A 20315-nucleotide genomic window follows, 5' to 3' on the forward strand; every position below is an offset into this window, starting at 1 on the left:
CGGAAAGTTGAAACCGCAACACCGGCCCCCGATAGTGATACAAACTGAAATTTTGGTTCGCAATATTGTTTGTCATTCACATACAAGTTTGTATTACGACGATCAGATACAGTTTATATCAAGGCTACCCGTCCCCAGACAGTAATACAAACTGAAGTTGTGTTTCGCAATTGTTTATCATTCACCGACCAGTTTATTTTATAACGGTCAGACTGGCTTCCAATCAGAGATTATTGTTTGTTCCTGATCTACTCCGTCGATTCGATTGTGTATCTTTGGTCTGCTGACTGTTCATAGCTTTCAGACGGACTGCATCAATTAAGCCAGGTTTGCGACATTTACAACATTTCAATGTGACTGAGTTCGCGTTAGAGACCGTGTAGAGGTACGGGTTAATCGCTGAGTTGATCGGTATAACGAAGACAACAACCCAAGCGTATGTCTCGTCTGGTATGTCTACGGCACCAGACTGTGATAAAATCCCCATGATGATTACAGGCATCCAACAACAGAAGTCAGTACCGACAATAAGGAGCATGCGCATTGCCATGGTCATCTCCCTTCTACGGTGCTCTCTGTCTTTCCTCGCGTGTAACTTCTTCGCTGGTAACTTGATAATGACTACGAACGCGATTGCGGAGTAGCATACAAAGACTACCAGGCAACAGGCGAAGTTAATCCCTAGGTACACAGTGGCCGAGAATATCCAGGAAGGCCCGGCCTTCTGGGTGACGGTTTGGTTCAAAAGTGTTTCCTCAAGAAGAGTTTTGTTTGATGAACCTGTCCTAGGTTTGATCACAAGAGGGAGCCCTACACAAATATCATACAGCCCGTAGAATGTATGGTTCTTGCCGTCGAGTAAATCCTGTAGAAACACTGGAGGGAGGCTTATGGCTAGGGCTATACACCACATGACGAGCGTCGCTACTCGGGCCGATTCTAATCGGAACCATTTATTCCCAAATGGGAATACCACGCATAGGAATCGATCGATGCTGATCATTGTAATGAAGAACACCGATGCCTCTGAGCTTAGCATCGACAGGAAACCGGCGAATTTACAGATGGGACTCGACTTCCACTCGTTCGCATGGAGAAAGTAATCATCCTGATAATGAACGTCAGCTCCACCGACTATCAACATGTACACACCCATGATAAGATCCGATACAGCCAGATTGAGAATGAGGACCGATTGGGAACGCTTGCCCGAGTCTTTCATGTTTAGTCTCCATACAATTATTCCCGCGTTGCCGATGAGGGCGCTAAATCCAAGACACCAGACGAAGACCCGTAATACGGAGCTGTGCATAATCCGGTTGCAGCTCAGGTATGGTATCTCCGTATGGAACTCATTGTCAGGAACACAAATGTCGATTCCGATAGTTTTCGTGTCAAGGAGGCAACACATTTTGGAATCGTCAACCAACCTTCAGGACAATACAAAAAGACATAAAAAAACCTAGATTAGTCTGAACTAGGTTGGGTATAAAGCATGGAGCTGTTTACTAGTTGTATAAATCAAAAATAATTATGTTTGTATTTCCATTATACAGATGGGCTCTAAGGGTGAAATTAACTTTTGTGATGACACAAACTTTTGTAATAATCAAACAAATTTCGCTGACGGGAAAAAAGGGTTTGTATTATATTGTCTGCAAACAATTTTAGTTGATTCCCAAATCTTGATGACACTCAAAACTAGTACGATTAACATCAATTATGTAAAAATGAGAACTTGTAAACTTCGATGTATTAACGTGTCTACATTGTTTATAAACTAATGTTAAACTTACACTGATGTTAGGTATGTCAGATGTTCCAGTTCGTGTTTATCCACTATGAAGTCGACTGTCTCATTGGAACGACGCTTCAATACTCTGAAGTAAAAAATTCATAAACAAAAACAGCTGCTTCAATAGTAAAACATGGACAAAAAGGACACGCAATGGGACACTTTGAACGCTAGGTGGCAGCAGACTAACCAGGTACAAATCCACTGTTCTCAGTAGTTCTGAGCATGCGCGCATTACCAAGAACAGTGGATATTAAATGCTGCCACCAAGCGTCCCAAAAGTCTTCCATTTAATTTGGACAATCAAAATACAAAGCAATATATATATAGTTTGAAGCATCCAGTCCGAAATGTAAGAAAACTAGTTGAAAAAGCTTCCGTACAAAACATTTGGGTATTATCAATTATTTAGTTTACTGTCCCGAGTAATTACCTAAGTAATTTATGCCTGTGATATTTGTGTTCGCATAGCTCGGGTAGTGCCGAGTTTACAGTGCTTATAATACACGTCGGTGTTTACGGGTAAAACTAAATGGAATAATTGGTATTACCCCGACGTTTTTAGCGGAAGCTGGGTTACGAAAACAAAAATAGTTTAAAGAGTGTTAATTACAAGGATTACGGCTTTTAAAAGTGTGTTTATTCATGTATATCGGTTGTGACTGCAAAGTTAAGCCCGGTTCATACTTCCTACGAATGCGAATGTGATACGAATGTTGACGTCACAAATTCGCAACGAATAATTCGCAGCAGTTCAACCTTGCTCAACTCACATGCGAATATCGCTGCGATAGGAGGGTTGTGACGTCAAATTCACGTCAAATACGCTTCGCATTCGCATTCGCAGGAAGTATGAACCGGGCTTTATGCAGTGAAAAGTTACATGAACATTTGACTATATTGCTAGGTAAATAGCAAATGTTAATTACTTCGTTGACCAATGGACAAAGCAATGTTCACATTTGCATTTGCACATTTTTCCAAAGAAAAAGGGATGATACTTTAAAGACAGTGGACACTGATGGTAATTGCAAAGACCAGTCTTCTCATTTGGTGTATATCAACATATGCAAAAAATAACAAACCTGTTCAAATAATAATGAAAAAAACACCCTTGTCACACGAAGTTGTGTGTTTTTTGGTACTTGGTTTCGAGACCTCTAGTTCTGCACTTGAGGTCTCGAAATCAAATTCGTGGAAATTACTTATTTTTCAAAAACTACAGAGGGAGCCGTTTCTCACAATGTTTTATACTTTCAACCTCTCCCCATTACTCGTTACCAAGTGAGGTTTATACTGACAATTATTTTTTAGTAATTACTAATAGTGTCCACTGCCTTTAAACAAAGGTGTACTCTGCCATCAATGCATAATTTAAACTTACAGTAATTCCAGACTATCCAGACCATTGAATGCCCCAGGTTTGATAACTGTCCATGGGTTGTCGCCTATGTCCCTGAAAAGATATGTATTGCAAAATAATTGATAATACTAACAATGGTAAGAAGAAGGGGTTGACGAAGTGCTGCGAAGTCATGATTGGAACAATCTCACTTGCGCCTGGATTTATACAACTGTTTCAACTTAAACGAGCCCTAAGTTATGTTTGCAACAAATGCCAAACACCCACATAACCCAATTTAGTCAAAGTGGGCACATCACTTTAAGAGAAACGTTTCATGCTAAAGCAATAGTTTACTTACAGGTGACGCACCGAATGCAATCCAGTGAAAACGTTGGGTTGAAAAACCGTCAGCAGGTTATCCGAAATATGCCTTTGGGAATTACAAAGTAAACATAATTAATTTCACACCAACTGTTTCATTATGGACAACTTGTAGGCTAACTATTTAATAAGAATTCACATACAAAATTATACAAATAGTTAGAAAAAAAGATGGATAGCTTCCAAGTTGATGTGGCGAATTTCAGAAATAATTGTTATTACTAAAAGCCACAGTATCTCTTACTTCACTCTTACAAACAATATCTCTTATACAAACAATACTCACAATGCTTTTAGATTATCCAGCCCAGCAAATGCAGCCGGCTCAATGGATGTAATACGATTATGTACGAGATCCCTGTAAAACAGAAAATCAACATGACTTTGAATTAAAAACTGGTTGTACTTAGCAAAGCTTGATATATTATTAAATTTACTATGACGACATCTGCTAGAAAACGAGCATGGGGATACTTAATAAGTCTAACTTTCGAAATTCCAAGATAACATAATTTTTTTTTTCAGAGGTGGGGTTGACATTCATCACAAAAAACAAATGGTTTTGTTAATCCTAATTCTTTGTTGATAGACAAACCGCCATTTTTTTTTTTTTTTTTTTTTTTTTTTTTTGGGGGGGGGTTCATGTATGGTTCTCCATAGTCTTCTAACATTGTCAGCAGACACTCGAACTGTGACTTTGTTTCAGAAAAGTCCGAATGTTGTTATAGGTATCCTCATTATTGCTTTGGTATGACGAAATGAAAGGGAAACCAGGGGTTGATCATGGCCTAACAGTGTCGGTGAATTGCCACATACCAATGTATTCATATTAAAAACAAATTTCGTGCAGGGAAATAATAATAACTTACAACTTACAAAGAGAGCAGGCTGCTAAGGTGTCGGAATGTGTTGGATTTCAGCGTTTGGATCTCGTTATTTGCCAGGCGCCTAAAACAGGCGAGAACAAAAACATTAATCGTGATATTTTACAAAAGAAACTCTGTTTTTTTATAAAAACTCCGTCCTTTGAATCTCCACCTCGAAATATAAATCATAGTAATACAATAATATGAGTCCATACAAATCGAAAACACAATTATAACAAAAATGTACTTACAGATATCTAAGTTTTGCGAGTCCTCGGAACATGTCTTCGTTTATTTCTACAAGACGATTACTGTCTAGCCGTCTGTTGGTAAAGACAAATATTAACTCAAAATAATTGTAAGCGTGAAAAATAACGTGAATACAGTGGACGCTCATTGTAATTACTCAAAATATTTATCAGCATAAAACCTCACTTGGTAACGAGTATAATGAAGAGCTGTTGATAGTATAAAACAGTGTGAGAAACGGCTCCCTCTGAAGTGAAGTAGTTTTCGAGAAAGAAGTAATTTTGCACGATTTGATTTCGAGACCTCATATTATTTAGAGTTTGAGGTCTCGAAATCAAGCATCTGAACGCACACAACTTCGTCCTTGTGACAAGGGTGTTTTTTCTTTCATTATTATTTCGCAACTTCGACGACCGATTGAGCTCAAATTTTCACATGTTTTTTTTTATTTTATGCATATGTTAAACGAACGTTTACATAATTGGTAAGAAACAAAAGTCGTGAAGATCACAGATTTACATCAAACTCAAACTGTATTATGATGATGATAGTTGGAAACATCCCTTTAAATATTTATGTATGAAATATCATATTTGACGAGAAATAATTAATCTCAATGCAAAATTTGTAATCGGTTTTTCACTATTCTCTTGTGACCCAGATGACCGATCGATCTCAAACATCTACAGGTTTGTCAGGTTATGTATATGGTGGATTACATAAAGTGCTTACACTGCCAACAACTGTTTTGTTAGCAAAAAAACAATTATGTAATGTTCCTTTAAGATACAGCAAGTGAGAAGACTGGTCTTTGACATTTACCAATAGTGTCCAGTGTATTTAACTCAAAATACATGTAAGCGTAAAAATAACTTAACAAGCAATAGAGTGATGTTGATAGTGGCCTATAACACATTTTGAGAGACGGATCCCTCTGAAATAACTGTTTTTTTTTTCCTTTTAAGAAAGAAGTAATTTCTCACAAAAAAATATTTGAATTGATTTCGAGACATCAGCAAAGGTATCATAACCAATAAACTGAAAACACACAAGGGTGTTTTTGTTTTTCCATTATTCTCTCGCAATTTCGGCGACCAATTGAGTTCAAATGTTTACAGTCACCTGGAAGTGGTATTTTGTCAAAATAAAGCTTTTGTCACTAAAATATGTGTTTTGATGAGTGGACTATGATTAAACAATTAACTAAGGTTTAAATACAATAGTTTCCATGTTATTAACAAATTTGAAAATAAGCCCGACCCGAGAGGGCGCTGTTCGTGACGTCACTCGAGTTGCGATGAATCGCATGCAGTGCCAACACATGATAGTGACGCTTGGCGCAAGCTAAAAACATGCCCTCAACGTTGAAACAATACGTGATTTTTTTCACGTTAGGCAAAATGCTCCTTCAGGTTCGTTACATCTTGCAGGTACCTTCTTTGACTTCCGACTAGCTGGCAAAATTGTTGGGATGGCGTCATGTTTTAGAAAATAACTTTTCTCTTCATTTCAAAATGTGTAGTGTATTCCAGATTCTCGAAGCACGACGGCTCGAAGTGTTTGCTGCACAGTGCTGGGAAAGACGTCGGACCGGACCACTTTGCAAACTGACCCAATATTTAGTTGTTTAGCTGCATCCAGCTATACACCTGGTCGATATTGCCGGAAAAATGCAAAAACAAAACTTTTTCGAAACGTATAAACTCTTGTATGACTTGCACGTACTAGTGTTGCGTTACACAACACACTGGACTAACGGATTTACGTCCCATCCGAGTGTCTTGCTTTAAACAATTGCGAAAAACGACTCCCTAACGAAGTAACGAAGTTTTTGACAAAAATGTAATTTCTCATCAAAATAATAAAAGACTTCTGGCAGAAGCCTTTTATTTTTATCTAAAAACCCACTAATTTGTACAACAATGGTGTTTTTCTGTCACCGTTTGCTTTCAACTTTAATTACCAATATTTAGTCAAAATTTTCACACATGTTTGTTATTTTATGCATGTTACGGATACACTTAGGGAGAATACTGGTGTTTGACAATTACCAAAGGTGTTCGGTGTCTTTAAACGTCTTCTATCCCAGCTTTGATTGGCTTTTTAAAGGACGTGTTTATACTAGTTAAGTGTGACAATTAACACAAACATGTTTTGTTCTGATAATCTGTCGTGGTTTGTGTTTCATTGTACTTGTTAACCCTTCCGAACCCACGAGAAAAACAAATTAAATGCAGCTAGATTTAATTTAAGTAGGCCTAAGTAGTGTCTGCAATGCGAAAATGCAATTATTATTATTATTATTATTATTATTATTATTATTATTATTATTATTATTATTATTATTAATAATATTATTATTATTGTTATTGGTGTTGGTGTTGGTGTTGGTGTTGGTGTTGGTGTTGGTGTTGGTGTTGTTATTGTTATTGTTATTGTTATTGTTATTGTCAATGTTATTGTTATTGTTGTTGTTATTGTTATTGTTATTGTTATTATTATTATTTTTTTTTTTTTATTCGGCATAAAAACACATACAATCATCCACGATCAATTCAAAAAGAGTTATATACAACTAGAAAAAAGAAAAAGAAAAACAAATACAAAATTTACGTCAAGAAATAACAACTGTTACTTACAGTACTTGAACAAGTGACGTCAATGGTTCAAAGACTCCCGCATCTATGGTGACCAATTCATTCATGTTGAGCTTACTGCAAAGCCAAAAAGAGAACATAGAGTATAATATTAAAAACTATAGAGGTAGAGGAAAAAATAAAGTACAAATCACAAAAACAACAACAGGAAGAATAACACACAAACGCAACACAAGTAAAACTTTACATTGTAGGTGAAACTTTGCCTAAAACTAACGGAGCACAATAATGCAACGAACAAATATATGGGGCCTCTACGAAAACAATTTAAAAGATGATACACAAATGAACACACACAAAATACGATTACACTTTTATTGCAGGCATCAAACGTTTGATCTCCTTGTTTCGTGCGTTCGAATGAGGGATTCGAGAGGATGTTCAACTACAGATATTTTTTTTGCACACGAAACATTCCTAAAATGCTCACCCAACTGGTAAATTTAAATTAAATAGCTTATCTTATGCATTGTGTTAATGTAAATAATACTTTAGCAATAAATAGCCTTGAAGAAAACAATTAGTTAAAAGTACTCACAGAATAGTTAGAAGTTTTAAATGACGAAAAACACCATGTTTCAACCTCGTGATATGGTTTTGTTCTACATCCCTGGAAAAGAAAAAAAACAGTAAAAACTCCTATATAAAATAATCGTATTTGTTAATAATTCAACACTGTGACACATTTTGTGCCCGAGTTCATTTCCTTGCCGAGTTAAAGGTTGTACATACGGGACAAAGGCACGATATTGCCAAGCTGCATAATGAGTGTCCACCTCAGTCTTTCGAACCGCATATTATTTCGAAAACAAAAATGCAAATTAAGGTTAAACAAACTAAGGATCATTTATTTCTAGTTTATTTTCCCTTCTATCCGGACATGGGTCATTGTGAACTACTTGCCTTTGTTTGTGCTTAATTAGCCGACCCTCTTTTAAAGGTTATAATATCGATATTGGTAAGTATATTAAATGTCATTGATTGTTTGCATTGGACCACTTTACGTTTTGTTTTATGACTTACAGGATGATGAGGTTCGGTAAAGCATCGAATGATCCGGGCTCCAAATCCGTGATTAGGTCTCGCCTCATTTTGCTGAAATTAATGATTTAATAGCAACAATTATTTGTTGATGTGCGGAATGAAACACAGATAATTATTCCACACAGATAACCCAAGCAGTCAGGTAAGTCTATATTGTCCCTTTAGGCTACTTAACACTGTCCCATACGATGTGCAGTCAAGCTCTTTAAAGAAAACACAATAGTCCCCCAATTGAGTTTTTGCTCTAAATTGAGTCGAATGTAGGTTTTACCGGTCAATTTCGGCAAATGAACAGCCAATTTAAAGGCAGTGGACACTATTGGTAATTGTCAAAGACTAGCCTTCACACTTGTTGTATCTCAACCTATGCATAAAATAACAAACCTGTGAAAATTTTAGCTAAATCGGTCATCAAAGTTGCGAGATAAAAATGAAAGAAAAAACGCCCTTGTCACACGAAGTTGTGTGCGTTTAGATGGTTGATTTCGAGACCTCAAGTTCTAAATCTGAGGTATCGAAATCAAATTCTTGGAAAACTACTTTCTCGAAAACTATGGCACTTCAGAAGCAACCGTTTTTCACAATGTTTTACACCGTCAACCTCTACCCATTACTCGTCACCAAGAAAGGTGTTATGCCAATAATTATTTTGACTAATTACCAATAGTGTCCACTAAGCTATTCTATTTCGCGCGAAGTCGAATGCTACTCAAAAGGGTAGTTCGATTTCGTTTTACGATTAGTCAAATGTAATGTTGTGTTATTTGATTTAACAAAATGATCATTCAATTTAACAATTCATCAAAGCAGCATTCAAATTCGCAGACGCTTCTTGAGGCGTGTGTGTCACGAAAAAGAATGTCGATACGCTAAATTGAACAGAGTGTTAAAGGAATTTGACTCGACTCAAAACGAAATTGAATGGCTGAATTCTGAATTTGAAACTAAGTAACAACTGGAGAGGCAAAACAGCTTTAATTCGAACGCATGAAAATGAAATTGGCTGTTTATTTACCGAATTTGACCGAGAAAACCTATATTAAATGCTTTTACACTTGAACTGCACAATACATGTTCGTGTTATAACTTACATTCCATTCGTACGTCTGGGTAGTTTTCTCAGAGCATCAAAAGCGTCAGGGTGACTTGTACAGTTTACTTGCATCATTGGTATGTACAGAATACTGTTCATTTTACACGTGCAGCCCCATGGACACAGTCGAAGATCTAGATTTATAATATACAGATAAAATTGTGGAAATAAAACAAGTTAACACATGTACCGCGAAAAGGTGAATAATCTATCAATCTGAGATTAAAGTTGCACACTTTGGAGGAACAGCCACTTTGGGATAACTAGCATAAAAGACGATGTATACGATTGGTAAATATTCCAACCATGAATCACCATAGATGAAGTAAAATGGGAAACAAATCTCTTCGGTGTGAAATTAATATGGTTTGGAAAACTAGGCACCAAGAAGAACTGAGTCAGATAACGGTCCATGCAAAAATGTTTTCTCTTATTACGGAGGGTCTGTGTTACTTCGCAAATGCTGCAAACAGAAGTACACAAATTGTTGGTATCCGCAGTCATCTCGCTTTACGTATATTTACTAGTCGTTTCTGTGGAGAACCGTTTTTGTAATCTCTGCTGACCATGTTAAGCTGTATTGCTCATGATCTTTCATGTGAAACTTTTTAATATTGCTGTGTCAATATTTATTACGATGTACAAAAGACACAACAATCCCTCTCTCTACATCGAATGGACTGAGAGGTCGACTGCCATGTGCGTGTGTGTGTGTGTGTGTGGGGGGGGGGGGGGGGGGGGGGGTGGTCTGAAAAGGTGAAACACCAAAATCAACCCCTACCATAAGCACATCTAGGCCAGCCGTCAAGATCCCGAGCACATGAGTTGTTAAGCAGGCCTGTTGTTAAGGGACGGCGACGGAAATTATTATTAAAAGCATTCACCTTGTCAGTTAAAGTATAATATTATTACATTTCAACTAACAAGGTCAATGCTTTCAATTTAATGGAATTTCACTTCCTATATAATCCATTGTCTTGAATTCACCTTGGTACCATTTTGGGGACATGGTTTCATTTACGGTGATTCTATGAGAATCGTTTTATCGTTTTCACTTCCTTCGCGAGTGTTAATAGTTTCGTTCGACCGAACATTCTGTGTAGATCAGACTGATTGTTTTAGCACAAACTCGTTCTCTGTTTCCTCACCTTAAATTTTGACTGTTTGTATTTCCAACTTCGTTTTTATGTAAAAATATCCGACCAACCATCGAACTCCCCCGCTTTCTCCTTCGTTGGTTATTATTTCCTATCGATATGTGACACTCTGTTTTCATATATTTCTACTTGATTGTTTTTGTAACACTACCGGCGGTTTATTTCATATCGTGAAGGAGGAGGGGAGTAATTTGTCTAATTGCTTGCTCGACCTATTTTGCGTACATTCTATTTTGTATTTGAATGTATGGAGCAACATTAACCAGTGCTTCCAATTACCCCCCACTCAGCTACGAGACGTGCAGCTATCACCTGCTTGTAAACGATCGTACACCACTGACTGCTGCGGCCGGAGATGTGATGTCTGGAACCTTGGGTACTATGTCTCTTGACAGTTGCCTTTAGCTTGTGTCACCCCCACACAAACTCATCATACACACCACCAGACGTTTTGTATGATGCTCACACGAAAAAAAGTGTTAATGCTCTAGGATATTATGTCTCTATGGCAAGTTGGCAACACAGTATCGTACACGTTTGTTTAAATAGTGAACGAGGCTTATGGCATGCCCCTAGGGAATCCTGTCGTTGACATTTGTATAGTTTATGTTACGCACGATCACTCAAAGACTCTGGACACTGTTGGTAATTATCAAGGACTAGTCTTCACTGTTGGTGTATCTCGACATATGCATAAAATAACGAGTAATGTGGAGCGGGTGATAGTATAAAACACTCTGAGAAACGGCTCCCTCTGGAGTGATGTAGTTTTCGAGAAAGAAGTAATTTTCCAGGAATTTGATTTCGAGACCTCAGATTTAGAATTTGAGGTATCGAAATCAAGTATCTGAAATCACACAACTTCGTGTGACAAAGGTGTTTTTTGTTTCATAGTTATCTCAAAACTGCGACCACCAATTGAGCTCAAATGTTCACAGGTTTGTTATGTTGTGCATATGTTGAGATACACCAAGTAAGAAGTATGGTCTTTGTCAATAGACCGATCCATTAAGCTTCGCCCCATTGCGTATTGACCAATCACAACGCAACGAAGGTCCGACAAAATAAGGTCCGACATGCGTGCTCGTATGCTTAGCGCGCGCGGCAGATTGTGCAGAAAGGCATTGGAGAGCCCCACGTGTTCTTGCTCACACGTGCGTCGTGGGCGGAGCCTAATGGATCGGTCTATTAACAATAGTGTCCAGTGTCTCTAAGGACAACTTAAAGATTAAACCCGTTTCTCAAGTACCGGGGCTTGAAACCGGAATAGAAGTCTTAATTTTCCCAAGAGGGACAATATTTATGCGAATTCTGAGGACGATTTTCATATTTTAAATATATTATTTAGTGCAATCCTACCAAAAAGAAAATTAAAATTTATAATTAAAACATGCAAGTTTCACACAAAACAAAATAGTATTAAGACATTATACAAGGACCCAAGAAACAACAGAGTCCTACGGGGAAAAGTTCCTTTTGTTGTCACTTTCCACCCCTCACTTCCTCCCATTCGTAAAATAACCAGTTCTAACCATCATATTCTTCACACATCAGATCGACTTCAACGTGCTGTGCAGGAAGAACCCATAGTTGCCTACAGACGCCCACCAAGTCTCAGGGATCTCATTGTCCGAGCAGAAGTCCCTCCCATTAATTAAGATGTTAATCCCCCTCTACTACTTTCAGGTGTTCCAACATCTCCAAATGCATCGTCTGTAGACAACACATCAGGGAATCGGACTCCTTCACGAGTAACACCGGCGGTACCACCCATAAGACAAGGGGTCATGTCACCTGCACCACCACTAATCTCATTTATCTCATATCTTGCAGAGTCTGTGGTGTTCAATACACTGCAAAAACGTCGGTCAAATCATTTGTTGGGCAAAGTAACTTCATCAATTATTGGTCGATAATTGCCCAACAAAACAAATAATTGGTCTTGTTGGGCAAACATTTTGTTTGCCCATTCTTTGTTTAAAAAGCGGAGCAAAAGTTGGGCAAGTGTTGGGAAAATATTTCGTAATCTGAATTCATCATAACTGTTGGTTACACTTTTGCTTATTTATTGGGCAACTTTTTGGTAATCTCGGTTGATGGTTAAAATTATGCACATTAGTTGGTCAAAATCGTCCGATCATGCGCACTACGATTAAAGAGTTGCCATAAAGTTGGGCATTAAACAGTACAACAAAGATAATTTCCAACATGGCGAGTGGAGGAGTGGCTGTGACGAGCGGGGTTGTCCAGTGGATATAGATCCAATTTGAAGGTGAGTTTTTAACTAAATATGAAGTTGTGTTTTCTATTCAGTCGTACATATAGTCGTGACAATTGCAGAGCGAGCAACACATTGACACTACTGTGATAGTTTCAGTTTTATCGTGCCATTATGTGCAACGCCGGTTGTGGCATGTATGCGTGGTTGTTGTGTTGCATTGTGTATGAAATACATGCATGGAACTATCACTGCATTGCTTGCGCTGCAACTGTCACGACTGTGTACAACAACTGAACAGGAAACAAACTTTATTTAGTTAAAAACTATCCTTCCAAAGCATCTACAAACCACTGAGCACCCTCACGATTTTGAGAGAGATGCCAAGGTCACAACTCACCACCGTTTGCCATCGTGGAAAATATATTTTATATGCCTGGTTGTATGACGTATCACAGGAGAAACTGTAAATCAAAGGGTTAAATACATTCACCATTTGTTGGATAACACCGAAAATGGTTAAACATTTTAACTAGATCATGAATAAAATCATCGCCCAATAAGTGGGTAATTGATAATTATTAAATACCCAGAAAATGGGTAAACAAAAAATTACCCAACTGTTGGTTACCAAAATATACCCAACTATTGATGATGAAATATTACCCAATTATTTGGCAATCAGAGCGCCCAACTTTGATGGGTAATACTTTGCCCAAAAGTTGGAGGAGTTCACTATTCGCCCTTAAATGGGTAAAAAGTTGGGCATTTTTTTACCCAATTTTTTAACAGTGTATATAGGTGAAACAAGAACTACACTCAAGAGGCGTTTCTACGGCCACAGATCTACAGTCAAGACCCAAAAGCTAGATACACATGTAGGTCATCACTTCAATCTTTCTAAACACTCCATTTCTGACATGATCTTACAGGGCATAGAGGCACTAGGCAACCACAGAGAGACTGTGCGTTGGAGTAGGGAGAAACTCTGGATTAGACGCCTCCAGACCATTCAACCCCATGGTCTGAACATCAAAGAAGGAAACGACTAATAAACCTTTTGTTTTGCCGTCTCCTTTTTTCCCCATAGCCTTTTAGCCTGAGCCTCATTCACTAATAAATTACTGTTTACCCAACCTCACCACCCTTGATGTTGTCCTTTGTGTTTCCATCCTCTTGCTTGTGGTCAAGCCAGTCCCTTCCCTTCAACCCCCCCCCCTTTTTTGTCCCCCTATTCATGTTTACCCCCCTGCTTTTTTATGTATGCTTTCTAACCCATTCATGTATTTCCACTTCACTGCTTATGTTTCACTTAGTTACCTGTTCATGTTTGTTGTGTTGTCATTTAGCCTTCGAGAAAGACTCTGCTAGGGTCGAAACGTCAGGACTATTTTTTGCAAGACATTATACACATAAAACATTACACAACAACAACTATTTTGTTAATTAACAATAGTGGTTCGTTGTGAAAGGTCGGGTTGCTTGACAAAGGATGTCGTGATTGCTTAATAACATACCGCAAAAACGTTCATCTTCGCCATTCGGACAGTCTATGATGCTATCGCAGTGGAATCTCCTTTGAAGACACGTGGTACCATTGTTACAGCGCTCCTTTAATGGACACAAATGACCTTCATTCAAGCAAAACGAACAAAATCACAAGAAAAAGTATATCATTAATATGTCTTACTACGATTTACTGGAAATGATGGGTACAATTTCAAAGATTTTTTTTTTCAAAACAACAACAACAACTACAGCATCAACACAAAAATAAAATTAAAACAAAGATGACAGCAACAACACGAGAAGCGAAAACGAAAACAACGATGGTGATGATGACAGCAACAACATGTACAACAACAGCAGCAGCGATCATGACAACGACAACAAACACGACAACAGCAATGACACGAACAACATCTTCCTGAATCAACATCTTTAAGCCTAGGCTGACCTTTCTTTATGGTCTTCTTATTTAAAGACAAAATACACTATTCGTAATTGTCAAATATCAGCAAATGCATAACATTAAAATAAAACTGTGAACATTTGAGCTCAATTGGTCGTCGAAGTTGCGAGGTAATAATGAAAAAAAAAAAAAAAAAAAAAACTTGTCACTCGAACTTGTGCGCTTTCAGATGCTTGATGCTCAAAAGTACGTCACATCAGAGGGAGCCGTTTCTTACATTGGTTTAAACTATCAACCTCTCTCCATTACTCATAACAAGTAAGGGTTTATGCTAATACATATTATTTTGAGTAATTAAACAAAGTGACGAATGCCTTTAATATGCTGGATTGTGTTTTGATGCAACCCTAAAAGAATGCCGAATCATCGTTTGATGGAACTTCCGCTCTCTCATTAATTGTGAATTGAAACATTTAAACAATTTAATACATCGTGCTAAGAGTTATTCTACACGGCCCAATTATTGTTGATAGGTTACACCGGACAAAACATATTATCTTCAGTCTTCTGATTTTAGTAAATGCGTTTTGAGGTTACACCTGAATTAAAGAATAACATAAATAAAACAGCACAGTTACTGTTTGTATTCCATCTTATGACGTCATGAACGACCTACCACAATTTCGCTCGTCTGATTGGTCTGGACAATCCAATATGGCGTCACAGCGCCCGGCTCTATCCACACAGGCGTCTCCGCTGTCGCAAAGAAATTGTGCGGTTCTGTTGTTGCAGTTGCTATGCAGGGAATAATCTGTATGAATTGAATGGATTGTGAAAACACACAAGAACAGTTCCTCTTCTGAGTTTCGGCTCAGGTTGATCGTCATGATGCAAAGTTTCAATGGCTTTTTTAATTGATGCGTATGTAAAGCAAAACAACATTGTTGGTTCCTGAATAGTACAAGGTTGTTTTTTATGAAACATAATATGCGGACTCGGTTCCTCAAAAACGTGCCATAATCCCAGTCATTTATATGGTGTTAGCGCAAATTTTTCCATAACTTTAAAAAAGATGTCACCATGACGGGACAATGCAATAAGGGAGAACAATAACTCCAATATCCTAACTTGCAAATCATTCAGTGGATGAGTTAGACAGGTTAAACGTGGATCCTGATTGGATATCAAACCTAGCAAACGTCTGTGCAGGTTTTGCAATGTCGCTTATTATTGCTGTAATGTTATTAATGTAATGTAGACAAAATTAGTACCGCGAAAAATATTCTCAATGTCGTAAAGCTTATCGCGAATCTTAGCATGGTCATAAATGTCCAGAAATATTGTTGTTTTGGTTTGCAGTTTTCACAATAATACTTAACGAAATTGATGTAAACCACTTACCTGCTGCAACTTGTAGTAGTTTCAGCGAGAACCGTGCATTCACATTTGACTCTGATCCGGCTGACCAATCAACGCCTTCTGCCCAAAAGGTCACTTTGATCACGTGACCGTAAGACACAACTTCGCGTAGCTTGGCCTCGCGTGGATTTCGTACAATGTATTGTGTGTCATTTGAAACTGTCATATCGGAAATGCTGAACGAAGCGCTGAATGGCCAGATTTGCAAATCATTTACAGTTATTTGTATCCGTGTACCCTTTGATGATATAATTGTCCATTCACAATCTGTTGGTGTGATGACGTCAGATGGGTAACCAGGTGATTGTAGATGAAGTGATTCCATTGGCTCAAGTTTAATCGAAGCACTCCCACACGTATCTGTATTGAAACAAAAGAGTTACAGTCAATTGTTGATTTGTGTTTGGACTTTGTATCACTCATTCATTCAGATTCAGAACCAGCAGCCGCACAGTCGAAAACGCGAAACAATAATACCAGTTAATTTTTTTGTTTTTTCTTTCTTTTCTTCTTTTTTTAAGATCAGTGCACAGTATTTGCAATGCGGATACTGAAATTGATGCAGCGTAGGTCGAATCAAGCAGTAGACAAACACCACATGGATTATTTTAAAAGCAATACTCATTTTCAATTCACCATCGACTTGTTATGAACATACTGAAAAACAACATTTATTATACATTTTGTATAAAAAGTGCAATGTCGGATATTTGAGTGAGGTTTATTTTGCACAGAGCCCTTCTAAGATTAACATTGTTTGGTTGAACAATTTCTCTCAAAACACAAAGTAAAAAAAAAAAAAAAAAAAATATTAATTCAAACGACGCTGTGTCTAGCTAATTGATATAAAAGGCTCGTTGTTTTAATATCTTAAGCCTCTTTTACCACTCCGTCCAGCTCAAAAAAAAAAACGTTCTGCAATATTTGTCTTCCCCATATCTAGATACTTTTTTTGAATTGTGGTGTCAACTGCAATTTTTCTTCATTACGCATCAAACTTGTGATAAAGCGTGACACGAAAATAGGCTTGCGAACAGTTTGAAAACATTATGACCCAGTAACTTTAATTTACTTGTCCTTAACATATATGTTTTTATTATGCATTTAATCTAATTGTTTTTTTTTTTTTGTCACGGTGTGGCTTATTTCATTACTGTGATTTAACTTGTCATTTGATATTAAAACGGGAAACTCCATGATTATAACACTTCTCAAGAAATTGCAACCGTGGAAGTGGAGTTTTCTTACGTCCTATTTGCTTCTCTGGAGTGATAATTTAATTGCATAGCTATATTTTTCCAAATGAAACCAGCTTTAAATTAATGGATAAGTATAAAAGCTTGTATCCGGTCTTCTTGTTTGGAAACTACAAAGCTTTTGAAACTAAGCAATGACAATCGTGAAGATTACAGATTTACATGTAACTTACGCGGTCTATGGATAATAATGGTTGAAACATCCCTTGAAATAATTCTGTCTGAAATGTCATATTTTATTTGATGAGAAGTAAATAATCTAACTTCGCGTTTGGAGTTTATCGCTCAGTGGGCGTTTTATTCAATTTTGTTTGGCATCGATGCAATGCAAAATTTAAATTCGGTTGTTCACTATTCTCTCGTGACCCAGATGGCCGATCGATCTAAAACTTATACAGGTTTGTCAGTTTATGTAAATGCTGAATTACATGAAGTGCTAACATTGCCAGCAACTGTTTTTTTTTTTGTAAGCACAGTAATATTCCTTTTAAAGAAACTGGATACTATTGGTAACTGCCAAAGACTTGTTGTATCTCAACATATGCATACAATAACAAACCTGTGAAAATTTGAGCTCAATCGGTCGTCGAAGTTGCGAGATATTAATGAAAGAAAAAACACCTTCGTCGCACCATGGTCACACGAAGTTGTGTGCTTTCAGATGCTTAATTTCGAGACCTCAAATTCTAAATCTGAGGTCTCGAAATCAAATTCGTGGAAAGTTACTTCTTTCTCGAAAACTACGTCACTTCAGAGGAAGCTGTTTCTCACAATGTTTAATACTATCAACCTCTCCCCATTACTCGTCACCAAGTAAGGTTTTATGCTAATAATTATTTTGAGTTATTACCAATAGTGTCCACTGCCTTTAACAACAGGCACTCAATTTTGATGACGCGGTATTTAAAGCTTGTAAAATGGACACGATGCCGATGTTTGGGCGTTTCGTTTACTGGAATGAGAATTGAATTGCATGGCTATCTTTTCCCCGATGCAAACCGGATTAACAATTATGTAAAGGTTGTATCCGGTCTGTATTGTGTAAACATTTACAAAGCTTTTGATTTATACCAAGAAGAATTAAACAAGCAGGGACTCAGTTGGGAGGACGCGTGATTTAAATTAAAGCCTGTTGAATGGGATACAGTGGTTGATCTGTATCGTATGACGGACACGCGATGCAAAGCAAGAACGCCGCAGGGTCATGTCATGAATGGTTTCACTCTCTGGAACGATCTTATCTATATGCATACACCCATCAACTGTCTGCCATAGTGAGCATTTTATGCGTCGATGCAAATTGTTCATAAAACGAAAGCGGATACCCAATTGGTTTGTGTTAAAAGTGCAAGGGGTAAATATAGCTTATCTTTTCTTTTTTGGGGTCACATGGTGGAATATTTGACATGCGTTCCCAACGCTGAAAGCCGTCTTCATTAAAGCTCAATAAGCATCCCCATAACCACCTAACCAACCATAGTCGTTCTTTACTACGAACTGGGCAGCAAATTACAGTAATCCGTCGTAAAAACCGACCAAATGACCAACTTCCTCATGTCCTTTTTTTTTAGACGACGATCGAGCATTTTACTTTGTTAACCTAATGGACTAGAATAAGGTTATATCCCAATTTCATAGAGCTGCTTAAGGACACAATTGTGCTTAAGCGAAACAATCCTTGCGTAGTAAAATCAGATTATCGGCCGAGACTTCACTCGTGCTAAGTAAACAACAGCTAAATACTAGTCACAAGCAATGTATATGGCATGAAATTTCGGCCAGAAACATGTGTAAAATAAGCGAGCTATTTTCGTGCTTAAACATTTGTTTTGCTTAAGCAGCTCTATGAAATTGGCCCCAGGTTGTTAATGGAAATTTGGCTGTAGTGTATATAACAACGGAAAAAGGGCCACAATCGAGCCAGCTCTTTGTTTGTAGTTCTATTTTGTATGTCTTCTGAGCCTAAGATCTGACAAAAGACTGATTAATCTAAAACCTTTATAACGTGTCTAAGTCAGCAATGCTGATTCTGTAAGACCGTTCTAGCCTTGACGCCAAGACAATTGCAACTGGGGAAAAAAATCAACGTTTAAAACGAGGGCAAGTTAATTTACAGTGTCCTTGCACCGAATTCGTAACATACTGGAATTTAAAGAAGTAGTTACAGGAACGGTTGAAAATTAAGGACGGTTTGTCAAATCATGGGGTAATATAATTATCGGATACTCTAAACAAATGATGACCACAACAGTGTTTTGGTTATAAAAGCATTGCTTGTAGAATAAACTTTCAATTTAGATGGGTGTTGCTTTCGAAAAATGTTGGGATAATTATAAAACTGCTGTGAATTGTACAGGCTTCTGGTGAAAAATAACAATACTAGGAGCCGGATAGGTTCACATCGGCAAACTTCAGCGCAAACACTTACAACCCACTAACACAAACAATAATAAAAATAGTTGTTTTTTCGGTCAAACTCCTTTAGCACTCTGTTCAATTTAGTGTATCGTCATTCTTTTTCGAGACACATACACCTTAAAAAGCGTCTGTGAATTTGAATGCTGCTTTGATGAATGTTACATTTAGTGATTATTTTGATAAATTGAATGACGCAACATTATATTAATTTGACTAGTCTTAAAACGAAATCGAAGGACCCTTTTTTTAGTAGCATTCGATTTCGCGCGATATATAATAATAGCTTGGTGGTAAAATTGGCTGCCCATTTGCCGAAATTGACCAAGAAAACATATACCCCCAAAAATAAGGAAATATATACAAACATATTTCACGTGTTGTTCCCTCATAATGTTCATTTCCTTTGACTGTGAAACCTACTCTGTTTGGTATCACATTCGGTATTTTTGTTTTATTTCTTTTTTTTTTAGTTTGGAAATGCATCTGAAGTAAATTAAAATTGAAA

The 20315-nt window shown here is 37.4% G+C and overlaps 1 protein-coding gene across 1 annotated transcript in view; it reads right to left on the reverse strand.

Annotated features, from left to right (window-relative positions):
- Window positions 1–223: 223 nt before the first annotated feature.
- Window positions 224–20315, reverse strand: part of LOC139943182 (uncharacterized) — a 49594-nt gene continuing 29502 nt past the window's right edge. Inside the window, exons 2-15 of the mRNA XM_071939997.1 lie at window positions 16119–16496; window positions 15394–15528; window positions 14323–14436; window positions 9429–9564; window positions 8317–8388; window positions 7832–7903; window positions 7276–7350; window positions 4639–4710; window positions 4398–4469; window positions 3808–3879; window positions 3499–3570; window positions 3180–3251; window positions 1797–1880; window positions 224–1430 (exon numbers count right to left, since the gene is read on the reverse strand). Of these exons, the coding sequence (XP_071796098.1) occupies window positions 224–1430; window positions 1797–1880; window positions 3180–3251; window positions 3499–3570; window positions 3808–3879; window positions 4398–4469; window positions 4639–4710; window positions 7276–7350; window positions 7832–7903; window positions 8317–8388; window positions 9429–9564; window positions 14323–14436; window positions 15394–15528; window positions 16119–16496 (2633 nt within the window). The remainder of the gene's footprint in view (window positions 1431–1796; window positions 1881–3179; window positions 3252–3498; window positions 3571–3807; window positions 3880–4397; window positions 4470–4638; window positions 4711–7275; window positions 7351–7831; window positions 7904–8316; window positions 8389–9428; window positions 9565–14322; window positions 14437–15393; window positions 15529–16118; window positions 16497–20315) is intronic.

The sequence above is a fragment of the Asterias amurensis genome, chromosome 10 (assembly GCF_032118995.1).
Source record: "Asterias amurensis chromosome 10, ASM3211899v1".
Lineage (NCBI taxonomy): Eukaryota > Metazoa > Echinodermata > Asteroidea > Forcipulatida > Asteriidae > Asterias > Asterias amurensis.